The following is a 20,354-nucleotide window of genomic DNA, read 5'->3' as shown; positions in this document are numbered from 1 at the left end:
TCTCAGGGAAGTAAGAGGGCCTCCCCATACCCAGTGAGTGGACGCCTGCCCCCACGTTCCAACGCCTGATACCAAGTCCCAAGGTGCCCGCCCATCCCCACAGGGGCAGCCAAGGGAGGGTCTGAAGGGCCTGTGTTCACCTGGAAGGGGCCGGTGGTGCCGGGGGCGGGGCATGGTGAGCATTTGGAGTCCCTAGGAAGCCCTGGGAGGTGGGTCTGTGATGGGTCAGTGCTGTGGCCAGGTGGGGTGGGAAATGTGAGCGAGGGGACGTGAGTGAAGGCGGGGTGGCCACGGCGTGCAGAGCTGGAAGGTGGAATGCCCAGACACAGCCACGTTCTCCATGCCACTGCTGCTGCTGGCACAGGAGAGCCGGGTCCATGTGCACAAGGCCCTGCAGGCACCCTTGGCAGGGTGCACCCCAGCCTGAGCCCCTCGTCCCAGCCCTGAAGTGAGGGTGCAGAGTGCTGGGGGACCCTGGACCTCCCAGAATGGCCGGGAGGCCGGAGCCAGGGTAGAGTGGCTCCTGGAGGCTGCGGGCGGTTCCTCATCAGGGCAGGAGACCCGGGGGCAGGTCTCTCGGGGGCAGGGTGGGGACGGTGCTGGCTGTGCTCTGGGAGGAGTGGGGCGGGGCCTGAGAGCTGGGCCTGGGACCCTCCTCTGGACTGAGTGTGGTGCGGGAGCTGCCAGGGGCAGAGACCCGGCCGGGGCCCTCACCAGGCCACGTGGAGCAGGGCCCACAGCAGGCTGGCGGCGGCACTGGTCCCCAGGGCCCCCAGGCTGCCCTCCAGGCCTGTGGCTGCGCTGCGGTTGCACTGGCTGCCCTGGCAGCAGGAGACGGAGAGGGCGCGGCCGTCTGAGGACACCGTGCTGTTGGGGCAGGTTGGGGCGCAGGACTTCATGACGAGAATGCCGCCGGGGTTGGCTGTGGAGAGAGGACAGGTCCATGGGTGGCATGAACCACAGGCCCAGAGGCCCCACCACCCACCCAGCCCTGCCACCTGGCCACCAAGGGCCACGGGCACAGCCTGCTTTGGAGGTTCCTGGGACCTCGAATGCTTGCGGGGGCCCGAGGGGGCCCCTTGGGGTGCCTCAGGAGACTCGCTGTGGTGGGGTCCTTGGTGCCTCAGTGACCGCTCTCCCCTGCTGCCTGGCACCTTTGTGGCCTTTGGGCTCAGGAGTCGCCTGGAGGCTCCTCCCTTCCCCAGTGTCTGTGAGCACTCCCCTCCTCCGGGCTTCAGTGACCGGAGGACAGGCACCAGCCCAGGTCCTCGTCACCCGCGAGGGAACCTGAGAGAGCAGTAAAGGAAGAGGATGACAAGGACCCGCAGCCTGCACGCTGCCCTCAGGCCTCACGTCTGGCCACTGGGAAATGGCCCTGCCTCTGTGTGCACAGGCCAGCTGGTGGGGGAGCTCTAATCCTGCCCCCAGGGGCCGCCTCCGCAACTGACCCAGAGATGGTGGGGTGGGGTTAGGTGCTGCTGCCTCTGTGCCCGGTTCCTCCATCTGCTCTGTTCTGGTCATGAGTGAGGCTGGGGCTGGGGTGGGCCTGGACAAAAGGGAGCCTGCAAGGCCAGTGAAATCCACCTGCTGGCCACAGGGCTGAGCCGCCCTCTCGAGCGGCTCTGAGGACAGCTCCCTCAGGTGGGACGGGACACCAGGCAACGGCGCTCCTTCTCACCTTGCCAGAGTGAGTTCTTTCTGAGGCACCATGGTCAGTACGTCCTTATGCCAGTGTTTACGCAGGGAGCTTTTGTAAGGGTCGGGTGGAAGAGAGGCCGCGTTCACAGCCCACTTCTGAGACATGGACATGGGACATGGACAGGCCGGTGTCCTCGCCAGCACTGGTTTAGAGAGGAGCCCTGGCTCTGGCCGGAGCTCCGCCCTCCCTCACGGGTGGCTCTGAGCCGCTTCCTCACCTGAGCAGGGGGCCTTTGAGCCGGGCCATGGCAGGATTGGGCCAGAGGACGGGCGAGCACTCAGGGCTGGTGCAGGGTCGGGAGCTGACCCGGTGGCACCCCTTTCTCTGCCCACCTCAGGGCCAGGAGTCAGGGAGGCCCACCACCTGCTGGGGTGCCTCGGGGGCCAGGGGCGGGAGGACGTTGCCTTCTCCCCCAGACCTCCTGTTACCGCTCCAGTGCCTCCTGTCAGCCTCTGCACCCCCACTGGACCATGGTCAGCTTTGGCTGTGACCGCCGAGGCCCCTGGAGGACGGGAAAGCCTGCACCCATCTCCGTATCCCCACGTCCAGGACACTCAGGGACACGGGTGGATATTCAGAGAGGAGCGAGTGGGGAGCCGGCGCCCGAGGATGCTGGGAGAAGCCCCGCCCCCGCAGGCACAGTGCAGTCGAGGCAGCTGGTCCTTCTGACTGAGACCTGAGGCTCAGGCCAGGGGCCCGGGGCCCAGGCTACTGGGCACCCCTGGGGAGAAGAGCACCCCCAGGCCTCACCACCCTGTTTCTCTGGGTGGCACCTTGTTTTCATCTCCCAGCAGGGTGCCCACAGGGCAGGATTTGGTCGTCCTTGTTCCTGCCTTGTGTCCAACTGAGGTGGTCAGGACCGTGGGACCAGAGTGCCCACAGGGCCACTGTGGACCAAGGGCATCCTCTTGACCTGCCACCCCCTGCATCGCATGCAGCCTTGGTGTGTGCCTGACCTCAGGGGTAGGGTCAGGGGTGGAGTGGGGGGTAGAGGTGTCCCCGGGGGGGGCCTTGCTCTGCCCCTTCGTGCCCCCCGGCTGGGAGGGGCCCAGGGCCCTGAGGTAAGAGCATGCCCTCTGGGTCCTGCCGTGTGCTTGTGGCCCGGGCAGGGCACTCCTCTGTAAATGGGTGGCTCTGAGTCTGAGAAGGGGGCTTTGGTCAAGGCCGGGGTTGAGGAGGCTGTGGCCCAGTGAAGGGCCCAGAGCTGCAGTGCCACCGGACTTCCCTGCCTGACACGCAGGCCAGGAGCCTGGAGAAGCGCCCAGTATCCACTGCAGCTGCCGTTTACCAGGCCAGAGAACCTCGCGGACATGAACCCAATGGTGGCAGCAAACGGCAAGGCAAGAGGACCCCAGGCTCAGAGGCGACGTCGCCTGCCCGGGGTGCACTGACCAAGGTCTGACGGTCTGCCTGCACACTTCCTTCCTCTCAGCTGCCCCTTCCTGGCCACCTTCCCCACTGCCTAGTGTCGTTCCTTGCAACCAGATCAGGCCTAGCGGCCCTGGGGGTCCCCAGTGGTGACCTGCTTCACTGTGAGCAGCACTTTCTCATCTGTCCTGCTCGGGTCCTGAGGTGACCTCTGGGCTGCTCCTGTGCTCTGCCTGGACTCCTGACACGGTAACCTCTTGGCCCCACGCCTGAGCTCTGACCCCTCTCAGACGGGAAGCTCAGGGAAGAACCCGAGCGCCCCGGGGCACAGGGAAGGAGGAACTCTGGCCTGCGGCGCTGTGGGAAGGGCCGTGGTCAGTGCACTGGACGAGGCCGGCCTGCTGCAATGTGGACAGGGCAGAGATCCAGCTCAGGGAGTGGGCAAGTGGGCAGGAGGTCATTGTAGCCATGGCTGACTTGAGATGGAGCTGGGAAGAGTCCAGGAGGCACACGGTCCTGGAACGCTGGGCTCTGGAGCTGGGGTGGGGTGGGCTTGGTCTTCCAGATGTCAGTGTGTGTACGAGGCCCCTCGGGCCCTGTCTCCTGCGTTGACTCGCAGGTTGCAACTGTGACCTGGAGGGCAGTCTGTCCCGGGCCTGGCTGGGTGTGCGGGGCGGGCCGGGCGGTGTGGCCCAGGGTACTCACTCGCCCTGGTGATCACACAGTACTTGTCCGTCGGGGCACACTCCACTAGAGACTCGCAGTTCTCGTGGCCGCAGCACACGTGGCAGTGCAGGGCCCGGGCTGCGGGGAAGCACAGGCGTCAGTCTGGGCTGGGCTGGGGCTCAACGCCCAGCTGCAAGGTCACACTCGGGGCTCCTCCTCCCTGCTCCAGGGGTGCTCCAGGTCTTTGGAGGGACTGACAGGCTAGGGGCGTTGTGACAGTGATTGGGACATGCTCCCAACTCTGTCCTCTCTGACCCTGCGGGTGTCAGTGTCAGGCTGTCAGCTTGAGGGACAGGCAAGTGTGGGGCCTGGTGTGGACAGGCCACCCTTGGGCTGGGCTCACAGCCCCTCTGCCCATGGCCCTCCTAGCACCTGTGGACTCAAGCATCTTCTGTCTCTTCCCTGCAGCTGCCTCTGCAGAGGGACCGAGAGCACAGTGGAGCCACATCAGTGGTACCGCAGAAGTTCAGATGAACTTCAGTTGGTGAATGGATGGATGGATGGATGGACAGGTGGATGAAGGTGGGTGGGAGGATGGGTGGTTAGTGGAGGTGGATGGATGGACAGGTGGATGAAGGTGGGTGGGAGGATGGGTGGTTAGTGGAGGTGGATGGATGGACAGGTGGATGAAGGGTGGGTGGGAGGATGGGTGGTTGGTGGAGGTGGATGGATGATAGGTGGGTGAAGGGAGGGTGAGAGGATGGGTGGTTGGTGGAGGTGGATGGATGGCAGGTGGGTGGAGGGTGAGAGGATGGGTGGTTGGTGGAGGTGGATGGATGGCAGGTGGGTGAAGGGTGGGTAGGAGGATGGGTGGTTGGTGGAGGTGGATGGATGGCAGGTGGGTGAAGGGTGGGTAGGAGGATGGGTGGTTGGTGGAGGTGGATGGATGGCAGGTGGGTGAAGGGAGGGTGGGTGGATGGGTGGTTGGTGGAGGTGGATGGATGGCAGGTGGGTGAAGGGAGGGTGGGTGGATGGGTGGTTGGTAGAGGTGGATGGATGGCAGGTGGGTGAAGGGAGGGTGGGTGGATGCACAGGTGAGTGGTGAGTGGGTAGGTAGGTGGGTAGATGAATGAATCAGTCATGGAGCAACAGGACCAGTGCAAGTTGGCTTCAGAGGTGAGCTGGGTTCTAATTCTCACCATCTCCCTCTGTGTGAGCCATGGCATCTCACCTGTGAGATGGGAATCATAATCATCTTGGAATTCTCACAGTGTGAAATGGTGTAATGCATAAGGCATGTGGCTCTGGCCCTTTCCTTCCCTCCAGGGATGGAATGGCTGCCTAGAAGCTCGGAGGCTGCTGGCGCACCTGACCCGGGCAGGCTGGCTCTGAGAATTTTCCCTCTAACAGGTGCTTAGGGCTGTTTAGTGGGAGGGAGGGAACCACCCAGGCCCTGCCCATCTGCCTGAGGCCTGCTGGTAACCCTCAGCCCTGGGATGAACACAGAGCTTGTAGCACCAGCCCTTGGTCCAGGCTGCCGATGGGCAGGAGCTGGCAGGCCCTAGAGATGGCTGGCTCTGGGTGCTCTGTGATCAGCCCAGCTTCCAGCCAGCGGGACTGTGCCAACGTTGCCCTGCACAGACTGCAAGCTGCTGGGTGCAGCTGGCCCATGGACAGTGGTGTGACCTGCTGTGGGCTGGAGCAGAATGGCCACTCTGTGGACTCTGTCTCCAGAGTGAGGAGGGCGGTGATGTGGAACGGGAGGCCCTGAGTTGGGTCTGCAGGCGTGGATTTCTAGGGGTAGTCTGGGGACAGAAATGATGGCTTGTACAGGTGCGAGGACCCCGGAGTTATGACAGGGCACAGGAGGCCAGGAAGTCCAAACATGAGGTCCTGGTGTGGGGGCCAAGCTGCCTGGGCCTGAGGATGGGTCTCTAAGAAGTGCTCTGTAGGGAGTTCCCTGTAGGTTTCCCATAGGTTGTCATATGGGGGTGTCCTGCAGGGGTGTCCTTCAGGGGTTCCCTGGACAAGGTACACCCACTCCCACTGAAGAGCTCCACCTATGGAGTGAGGTGGTCATACCTTCCACACAGGGGCCAGCCCATGTTCAGCCATGGTCACGGTCCTATGCAATCAGTAGGGAGGTGCTTAGTCCCACCCTAAGCTCAGAGCCACGCTTCCCATGTCAGGGCTTTGGAACTCCCAAGGAGAAATAGCCTTCCTGTTGGCCATGACCCCTGGCCATTTCTGCCTCCTCTCTCTGCAACTAGTCTGTGGTACTGCTGGGGCCAGAGAGGCACTCCCAGGTTCCTCTGAGCAAGGACCTTACAGTATGTCAGTCTCCCCGCTGAGTTCTTCAGACCCTCTGCCCTGGGCACTGGTGAGAGACCCCAGCTAACTCTTGTTAGGTCCTCAACTGTGGCCAGCTACCCACAGGTGCTAAGCCCTGGAGGACAAAAGCACTGGCCAGGTCCCACCTCTGGCTCGGGCCTCTCAGTCCTTCTCACCTACGGCTGTGCCCTGACCCTGAGACTGGTGAGGCCTGAGTGTGCCCTGGCCTGGCATCTTGCACGCCTTGTCTTCTCTGGTAAGTGCCCTGACTTTGACTTCTGTCATGGCCCCTGGAGTCAGCCATAGGCCCTTGCCAGTGCCCCTTCCTTTGCCTTCCCAGCCTCCTACTGAAGGTGTCCCTCCAGCTGGACTGTCCCCAAGGCTCCCTTCCACACCCCCAGGGGAAGCTGATGGGGCTAATTATCCTCCAAGTGATAGTTATTCAGCTGATAATCACATGCTGCAGAACATCCCTTCCCACCCCTGGCCTCATTTCTGTCCCCAAACCAGCTTATCAGGGTCAAGGAAGAGTGGGCCAGGGTGGGGGTGACCCAGTCATTCTGTTTTGCCTGGGAACTTCCTTCTTAGCATGGATAGTCCTGCATCCCAAGAACCCCCTGTCCTGGGGGGAAAGGGATGGAAGTTTGCCCCAGTGCCTGGGCACACAGTCTGCCTCCCCAGCCTTCTCCCAGAGTTTTACCTCCACGAGAGCCAGAAAGGTACCAGACACCAGGTCCTATGTGAAGAGTCGCAACATGTGTCCAGGCAGGGGCTTCCTGAGGGGCCTCACTCTCCCTCCCTGTGGCTCCCAACCCAGGCCCAGGCCCCAGGGAGCACCCGGCATCCTTGACAGAGAGCCAGCCTGTGCCCAGGCCCCCTGTGCCCTGCCTGGGAGCCCGCCCTGCTCCTGCGTGCAGCCGGCAGACTTACCCAGGGTGGTGCACACAGCAGCCAGAAGCAGCAGCACCAGGAGGGGCCTCATGGTGGACATCCGCCGGGACTGGGGAGCCACGGCGTGAGGGTGCCTTTATACAGCCGCCGGGTGCCAGGGTCAGACCTGGTAATTTAGCTGGAAGATGAGCTTGGGCTGGCAGGGCTGGCCTGACTCATGCCCCTCGGGCTCCCTCAGCCCCGCCCCCAGGGGCCCAGGGCTCTCAGGAGTCCTCTGTGCCCACCTCTGCCTGTCCCTTGGTCCTGAGCCAGCAGCCTCTCTTCCCTGAAGTTAACGCTAGACCCCTGCTGGGCTTACTGGGGTCTGATGCTGAGTCTGACTTGGAGGTCTGGGCAGGGTGAGGCCTGGCTCCCAGCGAGCTCCTGGGGCTGATGGTACTGCTGCTCCAGAGTCCACAGAGCCAAACCTGAGGTAGAGCCCAGGAGCACCCAGCAGCCCATTTCAACCAGATCCCCAAGTCTGGCCTCCAGGTTAGTATGGGAACTGCAGAGTGACCAAGGTCCCCAGGGGCCACAGGAAACAGCCTGTGCTTGCATTGGTTCACGGGGTCTTGCCAGCTCTTAGTCTGAGGGGCAGGAGCTTGTGGCCTCCTGGTGTCTCTCCTCCATCCCTTCAACGGCTGGCCTCCAAGCCTCCAGGCCTCCCTGTCTCTTCCTACCCTCCCTCTACTCCAGGTGGCTCTGGCCCTCTTGTGTGGGCCACCGACACCTACCTCCAGGCCCTTCCAGACCTTGTGCCCAGAACACCCCACCCAAGGACAAACCATCCTGTCAGAACGCCCTTAACCCCTGTCCTGGCCTATACCCAGCGGCCTGGCCGCTTTCCAAACCCTTTCTGGGGACCTGGGTGCCCAAGGGTCTCTCTTTCCTCACCCTGGAGGGTGACTGAGCTGCTGGCTGCTTACTGCGAGGCCACAGGTGGAAAGGGTGTTAGTCAGGTTCAGGGAGGGAGGTGAGGAAGATGGGGGTCAGCTGGGGTGACTCTCCTCCACATGCCAGGCACTCCAGGAGGTCTGGGTAGTATATCGATCAGTGATATTTCAACTACTTAGATTCCCTTAGAAGCTCCATAGTTTGGACATAAGGTATGTGAGCTCCCGTGTGTCTCAGACTCAATGATAAGGGTCCGCCCCCGTCAGGAGCACCCCAGAGGGCACTGTGAGGGACCACGAGGCCTTCCCAGGACAGGGGCCCCTCCACGAGCCGCAACGGGCAGCTTTGCTGCTTGGGCTCTGCTCACCCCACTCACTCACTCCATGTCTCCTCTGAGCTCGGAGTCCCCTGGCGGTGGGCACAACAGCGACTGAGCCAGCCAGCCTTTGCAGGCCCCGGAGCCTGGTCGTGCCCAGCAGCCACTGTCTCCCAGGCCCAGAGCCAGCCTTGCCTGGAGCTGGCCTGAGACAGGGACTGGACTGGGGCCTGGGCACCTTCCCAATGCACCCCAGCCCTCAGCCCAGCCTGAGATTCTCTTGCTCTGGGGCAGAGAGGCAGTCGGGAAGAGCGACGGAACAGGACTGTTGGCAGCCAGCAGCGCACGGGCCCTGAGCCCAGCCCTGGAGGGAAGTGGAGGAGACCCAGAGCAGGTGCCCCACTTGGCATCTCCTTCCGGTGGGCTCCAGACGGGTGCCTCGGGGCAGGCAGCACACCCCAGAGAGGAGGCATGTACCAGCTGCCGCTGCACCCTGGACAGTTCCATCAGGGCGGGCTCCCCTCTCCTCCCCACACCCAGCTCTCCTTCCTGCCCTTCCCCTCCCATGCCCATGGACACCACCACAGGCTCTGCGGCCCCAGAGTGCAAAGGACATGAGTTGTGAGGAGGGACAGGGAGAGGTAGGAGCCCAGGCCCAGGCTTCCTTGCCCAGGTGGTGTGAGACCCTCCGCCAGCGAGGGACAGGGGCCTGGGGTGGCTTGTGTGTGTGGCGGGACCCACAGCGGCAAGAGTAAGGGCAGGCATCTGGAGACGCCTGGAGCCGTCTGGAGAAGATGCCCGGGGGGTCCTTCAAAGTGGAGGACAAGCCACCCAAACAGGGCAAACTGGGGCCTGAAGAATTCCAAAACCTCAGTGTCGGCGGTCAGCTGGGTTTTTACCTGCTGCATATGAAGTGTCTTAAATTGGGGTCTATATTGTCAGGAAACTTTGAAGCGAATTTTCTTCTAAGAGAGGGACTTGAGAAATGCTGCACCCCACAAATCTCAAAGGGCAAAGGTTCTGCAGCCCCCAAGGGGGAAAGGGGAAAGCTGGAGGCAGGGACTGCTGGAGGCTGGGTGGGGCTGGGGGCCTGCGGAGGCTGCAGCCTTGCTGTGACCTCTCCTCATTAAGCTAATCAGGCATCGGAAACTCACTCTTTTACGAGCTGGGTGTGCGCTAGTTATAGCCCATACTCTTGCAGGGCCATAATTAACCCATGGCCTCCCCAGCCAGGCACTGGCCTCCACTCCCAGAGCCACCCACAAGGGAAAGGGCTCCCAGGACCAGGGGTGTGCAGGGAACGGGACTGGGACATGAGTGGGGTGCTGCACTGGTCAGACATCTAGGGCCCGACCAAGTCCAGAGGAGTTCAAGCCCACGGCCAGGAAGGACCCCGATCCCGTTAGGAGCCCTGGGGATTCCCAGTGAGGCGGGGCCGAGGCCGCTCTGCTCTCTCCCTCCTGAAGCCCTCTGGGGCTTCCCCTGGCCTGCTCCCACCTGCGCAGGGCGCAGGGGCCGAAGGCGTGTGGGTGGGCTCCCCTGCACAGACTCCTGCACTCTCCCTACTGGAGCCGGGACAGGAGGCAGCACCCCTTGCTGGCTCTGCAGCGACCGGTTCCGGGACCTTGGACGCTCAAGACATGGTGCTGGATGGTGCAGCGTTCGGCACGACCTATGCATCTCCTCCTGAACCCTGAAGTCACCTCGGATCACCTCTGACACCGAGCAGTGTGAATGATGTGACACAGCCCTGTGGGGGGGACTGCAGTGAGGGGAAGTCTCCACGCCGGCTTCCCAGTGTGGTCAGGGTGGCTGGACGCAGGCAGAACCCTGGACGTGGAGGGTCCGGGCTGTATGCTGAAGGCCCCTGAAGACCCGCTGCTTCTCCACCTGCTGCCTGCTAAGCCCCACCAACACCTGAGACCTCTCAGCACCCCTTGTGCCCACTGGGTGCCCCCCGCCCCCATAAGGGGCCCCTAAGCAGCGTGTGCTGGTCCGGCTACTGAAGGGCCCAGTGCTAGGCCAGCCAGCCTGCTCCCTCACATCACAGGGACGGGGGAGCCAGCCTTGAACTCAGGCCTCTTGATGGTGGCAAGTGTGGACAGGGGTTGTGCCGGGGGATTGGACAACTGGACTTGGGGGCTCTGTGCCCAGATACCCTACGGAGGACCCCTGTGCTGAGGACAGCAGAGCCCCACAGGAGTGCAGGGCTGGGCTGGCACAGGCGAATCTCAGGTCCTCCCTGGGGGAGAGACGAGGGCACCTAGAGAGGACCAGCGCCAGCGGCAGGGGCTCACTCTCACCAGGGCTGTCCCCAGGCTTGCCAGCATCCAGCTGTCACCCGGAGGATCGAGCAGTGCAGCACTCGGCTACTGGAGGTCACGAGCTGAGGACCCGCAGACGGACAGGGGGCCCAGGGGCCCCTCCAGCACTCGGGTCTTGGTCCGCAGCACCTCACTTCCACACAGGGTGCCGCTTGGCAGAGAAGTGGCGGGTCTGGGGCGAGGCGAGGCGAGTGCAGAGGACCAGGAGCACTTGCGGGCGTCTTCCCGGGACCCCACTGGCTGGCTTCAGGAGCAGCTCAGCCAAGAGCGCGGTTCTGCCGCACCTTCCCAGAGCTGTGTGACCACGGTCACCACCTGATTTTGGAATATTTTCGTCACCCCTGTGCCATCAGCAGCCAGCCCGGCACACCGGGCTCAGCCTCCTCAAGGGACATTCTGGAAACTACTGACCAGTATTGACAGCTGTCAGGGTCATGGAAAATATGGGCATCTGAGCAACAGTCACCTTCCGGGGGAGCCAAGGAGAAATGGTGAGTAAGTGTCATGTCGAGTCCTGGATGGGACCCTGGAGGAGAGGACCAGGGGAAGGCAGAGGAAGTCTGAACTGTCCTTAAAAAAACCAGCGATATTGGCTCACCAAGCACAATACACGGAACACGGTGTGAGAGGCCGATGGAGAACCTGAGGGCGGGGCTGGCACAGCCCTCACGGTCTCTGCGACCACTCTGTGAACTCAACCCCACCTGAAATGGAAAGTCTACAAGAAACGAGTTAAGGTCTCCCGAAGGTGAGCGACACACGGTGGGCTTCCGTGGCTGGCAGAGCACGGGGCAGTCATCGCCTTTCCTTCGCCCAGCTGGGGGACCTACTGCCTGTGCACCAGGAAGATCCCACCCAGCACTGGCCTGGCTGTGCAGCACCGTCTCCCTGGCCTAGAGAAGCCGGGGCGGTGACTCCTCTACGGAGGCAAAGAGAAGACCACGCGCCGAGGCCACTGTCCCCAGAGCGGGTATTCTGACTTCTAGGCCTGGCCTGAACCTAAGCTCTGGTCACATTCTGAGCCCCGAGCCTGGACACACACTGAGCCTGACCCTGGACACGCACTGAGCCTGACCCTGGTCACACACTGAGCCTGACCCTGGACACACACTGAGCCTGATCCTGGACACGCACTGAGCCTGACCCTGGACACACACTGAGCCTGACCCTGGACACACACTGAGCCTGACCCTGGACACACACTGAGCCTGACCCTGGACACGCACTGAGCCTGATCCTGGACACGCACTGAGCCTGACCCTGGACACGCACTGAGCCCTGAACCTGGTCACACACTGAGTCTGACCCTGGACACACACTGAGTCCTGATCTTGGGACAGTCGTGGGAGAGAGCAGATAAGCTCTTGGGTCTTAATTCACAATCTGTTTTGGCTAAGCGTCTTCCTCGCTGGGCCTTTGCCCCACTCTTTGGTCCTGGTATGGAATGCGCCTTTCTTAATCAGATCAACCGTAAACATCAGGTGCCCGAATGGCCATCTGAATGTCCTGAGGCTCTTCCAGAGGAAGCTCTTTCAAAGTCACCCACACAGCACCAGCCCCCTCCTGTGTCCCTGCTTGGTGAAAGGCAGCCCCTGCCTTTGCCAAGTCTCCCCCTGTGGCTCTGCCCTTCCCAGGGTGAGCCCCTCTTGCTAGAAAGCCTCGCCCTGTCTTCAGACCCCTCAGCCCAACTCCGCGTCTCTGGTGGTTGGGTGGAAGTTTCCCATCTCCGGCCTCAGTCCTGCTCACACGCCGAACCCTGGCTGGGGTCATGGAGATTGAAAGGACTTCAGAACAGAACCCAGGGAAGCAAAGCAATGCCCATTTCCTGGGGGCACAGAATGCCCACGAAGGGCTCGACAGCCCTGGGGGTCCAGGCTGTGGGACTCTGAGTTCCCGAGTGGGAGAGCTCAGGTGAAAATCGGGCACCCAAGTTGTCTGGGACCTGCCTTGGCCACCTGTGCTTCTTCCTTGGCCTCTGCGCCTCCACCCCCTGCTGCCTCCTGTGCTCCTCTAGGGCAGGGCACCAGCCTCCCTTAGCCCATCTGGAGGGGTCCAGTCTCGGTCCTGGGCTCACCAGGCGCCACAGTAGCTGCACCAAGCTGCTTGCCTAGACACGTCCCAGCTGCCCCTCCCGAGCCCTGCTGGCTCCTGTCGAGCCGGGGGTGGGGTGGGGACTGAACTCCCTCTGGGTTCCCGAGCAGTCCGGCCGCACCAGTCCCAGCCAGTCTCGTCGGCCAGGAGCCAGTCGCAGGGGTGCCTGTGCTGTGCTCCTGAGCCAGGGCAGCAGCTGGTATCTCCCGCGGCGAGGGGGTGGCAGCTGGTAACAGGGCGTGCTGGCTTCCCTCCCAGCCCCAGGCACCTGGGAAGGTGCTGCCTGCCCCCCTCCCCCACAGCCAGGGCTGAGCCACAGGCTGGTTCTGAAGGGCCCACGGTGGGGGATGCTGAAGGTGGGCCAGGAAGGACGAGTAGGAGCCCACCAGCCTGCAGGGGCAGAGGGGCAGGGCTTAGAGAATGTGGCAGAGGCACAGGGTCGACCCTCTGGGGCACGGTCCCTTCAGTTCTTGACTGGTGTCATATGACAGAAGTTCCAGCACTCTGGGTGCATCTGAGAGATGGATGCTCAGTTGTCCTGTTTTGTTAAGCCAGGCTGAGGGATAGCCCCCAGCCCCCAGGGTCCAGGGTCCTTCTAGTGACCCCTGCCTGCAGAGCAGAAGCCTGGCATGCCGTGTTGGGTGTAGAGTCCAGAACTTAGCACCAGCACCCTGACTAGGCAGCCGTGGTTCCTTCAAGCCTCGGGAGTAGAATGGACGGTGGCCCCCGCCACTGCCTCTTTGGACTCAGCCCCTTAGATCTAGGGGTGCTTTCCCTGCTCCCAGCAGGTGGTGGCCAAGTGGGCAGTCGCTCCCTGGACCTCCCCTTCAGGTAGCTGGGCAGGCCACTGGCGTCTCCGCCCGGAGCGTCTGTCTCTCTCCTTCCACACCAGCGGCACGCTGGCCCGTGGCTCACACGCCCATCCTGTCCCCTCATTCCTCACAGAGACCCCTGGATGCTCCTGTCCGTGGAGTCCTGTGTGAACCAGCCTGGAGAGCCCTCGTCCTGACCTCTGCCCCAGCCCCAGGCCGGGGTCTCCTGCCACCTCCCACAGAGGCATCGACACTTCCACGCTCACACATTTGCACACTCACAGGTACATTCTCACACACACACATGCCCACAAGCTGGCACGCAGCCTCGCACAGAACGCACCCTGGCCCTTCCCGTGGGCCGTGCCACCCTCGCCACACGCTGATGCACTCTTCAGCACTCTTTTCCAGAGACTCGGTCTATTCCCCTGAGGGACGGGATCAAGTAGCCTGGCCTCCTGGCCACCAGGGACAGGCTCCTGGTAAAAGTGTGCCTGAGGGATGATGTGATGAGCATATGAACCCGGATCTGGGAAAGGGGGTCCTGGGTGTGCCCAGGCCCCGAGCATGGGTTCAGCCCTGGGTCGGGCTCTCGCCTCTCTCAGGGGAGGGCTGCCCAGTGTGCCCAGGAGTAGCCTGATTAAATCTGAGGCGGTCCCACCTGCACGGGGCCTGAGCAGCTGCTCCGCCGGTCCCACAGGGTGTCTCCTATCTCCAGCATGCGGGGATGGGCCTCCTGGAAGCCCCCATCCAGAAATGGCCAGTTAGCAACTTAGGGAGGGCAGCATCCCGAGCCAGGGCTCCTGTGGACACAATGGTCATGGGGACCCACTCCCCAGAGTCTCCTTTGGCAAAGGTCTCTGGGCGTGCCGTGTGCTGGGGCTGAGGCAGTGGTGCCTGACAGGCTCGGAGGAGGAGGAATGGAAGGGCTCTGGAAAGGTGACGGGTGGGCACTGCAGGCAGCTGGAGCTCAGGGGCGGCCGGTCTGCATGGTCCTGGGGTGGGTGGGAAATGTCCCAGCTTCCTGCTCCCGAGGAGAGGATGTGGTTGAGACCCAGGTGTGGATGTTAACTTGCCTGGAAATATTTTCCAATGTGAACAGGTTCCTGACAGTGCCCATGCTTCCTCCCCACTGAGGGCCTTGGGAGGTTGCCCCCACCCCTCCCACCTCCGTGGGACCCTCAGACGTAGTCACCACCTGCCAAGCCGACGTCCTGGCCACCAGCCCTGGGAAGATGACCTGGTTCATAGAGGAAGGGTGAGGGGAGGGCCTCCCACTGCAGGTGAAGGATGGGTTTTCTCCAGTGTGCCAAGGAGGTGTTGGAGTGAACGTGGCCTCTGCAGGTAGGCTCAGCCTCCAGGGGTACCAGGCACCAGCAGGTGCCTGTGCAAAGGATCCATCTCAAGAGCCTTTTCCTCTGAGCACCTCAGGGAAACCGAGGCAGGAGATACAGCGGAGTGGTGATGGTCTGCCAGCTAACACCCAGCAGCCTGTGCACCCCCAGCCTGTGCCTCCGACGGGCCACAGGACCTTTCGGGCACTCCCAAAGCCCTCCCCGGGGGTGCTGGGCTCACAGGCAGTCCCTCTGGAGCTGTTGGGCAGACCCCAGGGTGTTCTCGCATAGGTGCTGGCCAGCCTCGTGGTGCTGGCTGACCCCCCGACTGGTTGGGCTCCTAGCTACAGTTGCCCCTCCCTCTCCTCAAGTTCTTCCCCTGTCTCCTCCAGGAAGCATCCCTTGACCCCACATGGAGCCCTCTGTTCCCTGGATTCCTGGCTCTCTTGGCTTCCAGGGCAAGGGGACATTGAGATACCATGTCCCCAGGTGCACACTGGGCCTCTGTCCAGCCTCCCTGTTGTCCTGCTTGGGTCCACTGTGCAAGGGCCTGATGTCCCTAGCGGATTCAACCTTCCCTGTACCTTCTCCTTGAAGTTGGACAGTGGGGCTCTCGTGGGTGGCTGCAGTCCTGGCTCCTGGGACACCTGAGGAGTCACTGAACTCCAGAGTCTAAGCTCACCAAAAGCAGGGAGCAGCTTCGCCCTGCCCATGGTGGGAGCCTACTGCACCCCTCCACCCTGTCTTTCCCGCACTCATACAGGCCTGCTGGGCTCTGTGCAGAGCACAGGGCAGGCTGTGCTGAGCCCTCGGGTATGTAGACTTGATCTGATGGGTCCCTGGTGCCCCGGAGGGCAGAGTGGAAGGCACAGAGGAGGCACGAGGGGCAGGGATTGCAACCAGTAGGCAGCAGAAGCAGAGCGCAGTGCCCAGAGGAGGGCCCTGCAGCTGCAGAGGGACCCACCGAGGGCCCCTGCAGGTGACCTGGGCTTCCCAGCCAGGATGGAAGTTGGGCAGCCCTTGGAGGGCAGGACCCAGCTTGAGGCCACATGCCCTCAGGACTGCTGGGGAGGGACTTCTCTGCTGGGCCAGACCTTTGCCAGGCAGGGGAAGGGTCTTGGCCAGGGGACAAAAAGCCAAGTGGGTGTGTGACTGTCCCTTACCCCCCACCTCCTGGAGAAAGCGGGGGACAGCTTTGAAGAGAAACTGCACCCAGAGCTGCTCTGAGGCTTGCGAGGGTCCAACTTCTCCAACCTCCTTCTGCTTCCACTGCACAGTCCTGCCTGACTGCCCTTGGGAAACCAGCCCCTCCAAAATACTGAGCCCACTCGGCAGCGAGGGGTGACTTTCCAAGCCTGGAGGCCCAGCCTCCAGGGTGAGGTGGCCAGGGAGCTTCCCCGAAGCTGGAAGGCCGTGGGCAGCTTCTAGGCCAGGCTCGGTTGCAGAGGCCTGGCCAGTGTGCCAGCTGGGGCGCAGCCCTCCTGGAACCGGACCTGGCAGGTCTAGGGATTGCAAACAGGAAATAGGTGTGGCTTCCATGCACTGAAACCACTCGTTTATTAATTAGTTCCACAAATATTTATTGTACCTCTGACATGCTGGGTGCTGGCCTTGTGTGGGCCACTGTGGCTTTGACTAGGACCTGAGGGCAGAGGCTGGGGTGGGGAGGTGCGGGTGGTAAGAACACAAGCCAGTGGCAGCAGAGAATAACTCCCACACAAGGAATGCGCTCCTGCAGTCCCAGGCGCTGAGGAGCCTGGCTGAGGAGTGTCGTCCTGGCCAGCGGGCAGGAGCACCTGACTCCTACACCTGCTGTGTCCTCCCTGGCTGAGGCCCTTGCTCCTGCTGCCCACGGCACTCTCGTCCTCTTGACGTGAGATGCACGGACCTGGGAGGCACTCTTGCAGACACAGTGAGACAAGGCCAGCAGGGGCCACTGTGCAATGTCCGCCACCTGTGCCCACGCCCAGCTTCCAGCACTACAGCTGCAGGTCTTTGACTGGAACCTGCTCCACTTCCTCCAAACTGGGCCTGCCAGGAAAACAATGTCCCCAGAGTCCTTGAGTCCCCAAAGGTGATGGCTGGGATGAGTAAGGACACAACCCTTCCCTGATTCCTTGGGCAGGATGGTTCTGTGCTGAGGGTTCTGCAGGGCTCCAAGGGACTCCAGGGGATGGCTGCTTGGCGCCTTCCCTTCCTCATCTCCCTGCATAAACCTCTGGTTCTCTCTCACCTGCATCTCCAGGTTTGCTTCCCAGGGACCCAAAGCCAAACTCACACCCTCAGTGCCCGCACGGACTGTGCATGGACACACGGCAGGTGTGAGAGTCCCAGGAGCGGAGGGGACTCTGGAAGTCCACAGCCCAGCAGCAGGGGTGTGTGGCAGGACCCAGGAGCCACAGTGCTGTGGCTGGATGAGGTCTAAGTGCATCCCCAACGACTTGCATGTTGCAAGTTCTGTCCTCACCTCATGAGAGGTGCATCCTAAGAGCAGGACGTGGTAAGAGCAGTCAGAGCTCTGGGCATGTGCCCTTGGAAAGGACCAAGGTGTTTCTCAAGGGACCCGAGGGACTGTGGTCAGTTCTCACAAGTGCTGGTTGCCGTCAAAGAGCAAGCTGAGCCCTGGCTCTCGCTGGCGTACTGTCTCGCCTGGTGGCTCCCTCTCTCCTGAGGTCCCGCCACAGTGCTGCCCACCACGAGGCCCTCCCCAGAGCTGGGCACCTGTCCTCTTCTGAGCTAGAAGGGTTAGCGGTCCAGCTCTCCAGCCAGCTCTGGCCTTGCACAGATGTGCAGGGTGAGAGCAGGAAGCCTTTGACCCCCGACGGTGGCCCTTGCACCCTGCTGGAAGGGGGTGTGTTGTTGCCGGCCCGCAGCCTCCCTGAGGTGTGCTGTGGCTATAGTTGGCTGGGGCACTCCCCACTGCGGGAATGTCTGGGCTGTTCCCAGGATGGGCTGGAACATGCATGAACAGCTTCCTGTGGAAATGTAAGCCCGCAGCTTGGGATAGACACCTGAGTACGATTTCTGGGTCATCTGGTGGTTATAAGTTTAGTTTTATAGAAAACTGGCAAATGACTTCACAGAGAGGTTGCGGGTTTCAGGCTTCACCTGCCTTGCGTGAGTGATCCTGTTTCTCTGAACCCACCTCAGCACATACGTATGTTCTTGCCACGATTTTTCACGATTTTTAATTTCTTCTCATGGGGCGTAGTGACATCTCAGTGTGACTGGAATTTACATTTTCATACAGAATAACAATCCTGGACTTTTTTTTTTTTTTGTGGTGCTGGCCTGGACATTTTTTTAATGCGCTTATTTTCTACCCAAGTCTTGCTCATGAAATAACTGTTCATTCGTCTGACTAGTTTTTTAACTAGACTTTTTAACTGCTAATTTGAGATTTCTTTATATAGTTTAGATGACACTTCTTGGTCAGATCTGTGGCTTGTGGATCCTCCCTCCGAGTCTGTAGCCTGTCTTTTCATCCTATTAACAGAGTCTTTAGCAGAGCAAACATTTCAATTTTGGTGAAATTCAAGTTACCATTTTTTTCCTTTTATGGATTGAATTTGGCATTAGTAAGGACTCTTTGTCCTAGTTGATATCTTTTTAATGTCTTCTTCATAAAAGAGGTCACCTCTTTCACTCCTGAAGTTGATCATGTGTGACTTTTCTCTTAGTCATCATCAGTCTTTCTTGGAATTGATGAGTTTTACTCATTTGTCAAAGCAACAACTTTCAATTTTATTGATTCTTTCATGGATTTTCTATCTTATTAGTTTTTGTTTCGTTCTACTTTCTTTGCTATTTTTATTTGCTATTCTTATTATTATTTGCTATTCTTATTATTATTTCTTGAAATCAATTCTTAGATCTCTGAGTTTTAGACTTTTCCATTAATATATGATTTGAGATCACAGAGTTCTCTTAAGAAGGACACAAATAATATGTCATGTGCATGTTATGACCGAATAGGAATCCGTTTTGATTCCCATTGTGGTTGTTTTCAGTCTTAGGGAATTTGGAAATGTATTGTTTAACTTCCAAACACGTGGGGATATTTTAATTTTGTTATTGGTCTTGTGTTTAGTTTCACAATGGTCAAAACACACTTCCACAGAGAAAGAGGACTCAATTAACCCAATTTTATTATCATCTGTGCAGATATGAATATGTAACAGCAAATCTCATTACTATGTACAACTATAATGCAGCAATAATTTAAAAAGCGTACTCCAGATGATTTCAATCTATTGAAATTGTCAAGATTAGTTTTACACCTGGCATATGGTCAAAAATCAGATGAATGCTCAGGCATATTAGAAAAGATTGAGTTTAAGTGTTGGATGTAGTGCTCTCTCTGTTAATGAGTCGATTGTCAATCATGATGTTCAAATATTACATGTCTTCGCTAATTTGCTGATTTATTCTATTGTACAACAAAGAAGTATGCTGAAACCTACCATTCCATCTTTTGTTTCTGTTAATTTTGCTTTACATATTTGGAGGCTAGGTGCATGATGCATACACTTTTAGAATTGTATCTACCAGTTGGATTTACCCTTGCGATTGGGAAAAGCCTTCCGTTAGGCGATGTTTCTTGTGTTGGCATCTCCTTGGTCTGACAGTAGAAACTCTACAAGAGTCTGTTTGTCTAGGGTCCACACCGGGTGCCGGGTACTAGATTGACTCTCCACCCACCCACCCACTCTCTGCAACCCACATACCTTGGCCAGTGGACTATGTCAGGAAGCCCTGCCAGGGCACCAGCCTGAGCAGTGGAGGCTCAGAAAGGGCCCCACACACCTCCTGCTGGTCTCTCCTCGCCGCCGAGGCAGGTTGGCCCGCTGCGCGGGGTCGCGGGGCAGGAGCTTCTCTCCACACTAGCTCAAGTCGGGGCAGGTCGAGGCTTCCTCTGCACACAGACCCGGCTTCCCCACACCCCTGTGACTTCAACCCCAGCAGAAGACAGTCGGGATAGGGTCCCGACCCACCTTAGCCTCTGCAGCTTAGAACCCAGGTTGCAGCAGGGCGCGGTGGTGCACACCTGTAATCCCAGCCGCTGGGGAGGCTGAGGCAGGAGGATCGAAAGTTTAAAGCCATCCTCAGCGACTTAGCGAGGTCCTAAGCAACTCAGAGAGACCCTGTCTCTAAATAAAATATAAAAAAAGGGCTCAGGATGTGGCTCAGTGGGTAGGCACCCCTGAGTCCAATCCCTGGTACCAAAAAACTCAAACAACAAGAACAAAGCAACCCCAGGTTGCCCCTCCATGGGGTCTGCAGCCACCTGCACCCTCCAACTCAGACCTCACCACTCTAGACTCCCATGCTCAGACCCCAGCCTGCTCCATCCTAGGTTCTGCGCTCATCCTGGATCCTGCAGCTCAGGTCCAAACTTGTTCCCTCTCAGGGCCTGCTCCCACTCGACCCTGGGAAGACCCTGCTTGGGCACTGCTTCCTCCAGGTCCCACTAGACCCAGTTGCAGCCAGCCTCCATGTCCTTTCCAGCTTCTTGGCACTTGGTCTAGCTTTAAGAATGGGTGGCATTACGCTTTTATCCCAGGATGGAGAGCTGTGTAATGCACAGAC

General features: G+C 60.0%; 1 protein-coding gene across 1 annotated transcript; it reads right to left on the bottom strand.

The window, feature by feature from the left end:
• LOC124967526 (secreted Ly-6/uPAR domain-containing protein 2-like) lies at positions 1–8,350 on the bottom strand. Its single transcript, XM_047529938.1, has 4 exons — positions 8,269–8,350; positions 6,995–7,133; positions 3,773–3,871; positions 1–922 (listed from the first exon to the last, which is right to left on the bottom strand). The coding sequence occupies exons 2-4, from the start codon at positions 7,053–7,055 to the stop codon at positions 711–713; spliced, it is 372 nt and encodes a 123-aa protein (XP_047385894.1). The 5' UTR covers positions 7,056–7,133; positions 8,269–8,350; the 3' UTR covers positions 1–710.
• Between the last annotated feature and the right edge of the window lie 12,004 nt (positions 8,351–20,354).

Source organism: Sciurus carolinensis, chromosome 1, assembly GCF_902686445.1.
Source record: "Sciurus carolinensis chromosome 1, mSciCar1.2, whole genome shotgun sequence".
Lineage (NCBI taxonomy): Eukaryota > Metazoa > Chordata > Mammalia > Rodentia > Sciuridae > Sciurus > Sciurus carolinensis.
The sequence above is the reverse complement of the archived record's forward strand: the minus strand, read 5'-3'. Positions and strand labels throughout refer to the sequence as shown.

Bases quoted from the DNA above. Each gene is read 5' to 3' on its own strand.
- LOC124967526 (XM_047529938.1), bottom strand. From the start codon at position 7,055: ATGTCCACCATGAGGCCCCTCCTGGTGCTGCTGCTTCTGGCTGCTGTG. The intron at 3,872-6,994 runs GTAAGTCTGCCG...GCTTCCCCGCAG, and splicing joins TGCTGTGTGCACCACCCTGG to CCCGGGCCCTGCACTGCCAC. The intron at 923-3,772 runs GTGAGTACCCTG...CTCTCTCCACAG, and splicing joins CTGTGTGATCACCAGGGCGA to CCAACCCCGGCGGCATTCTC.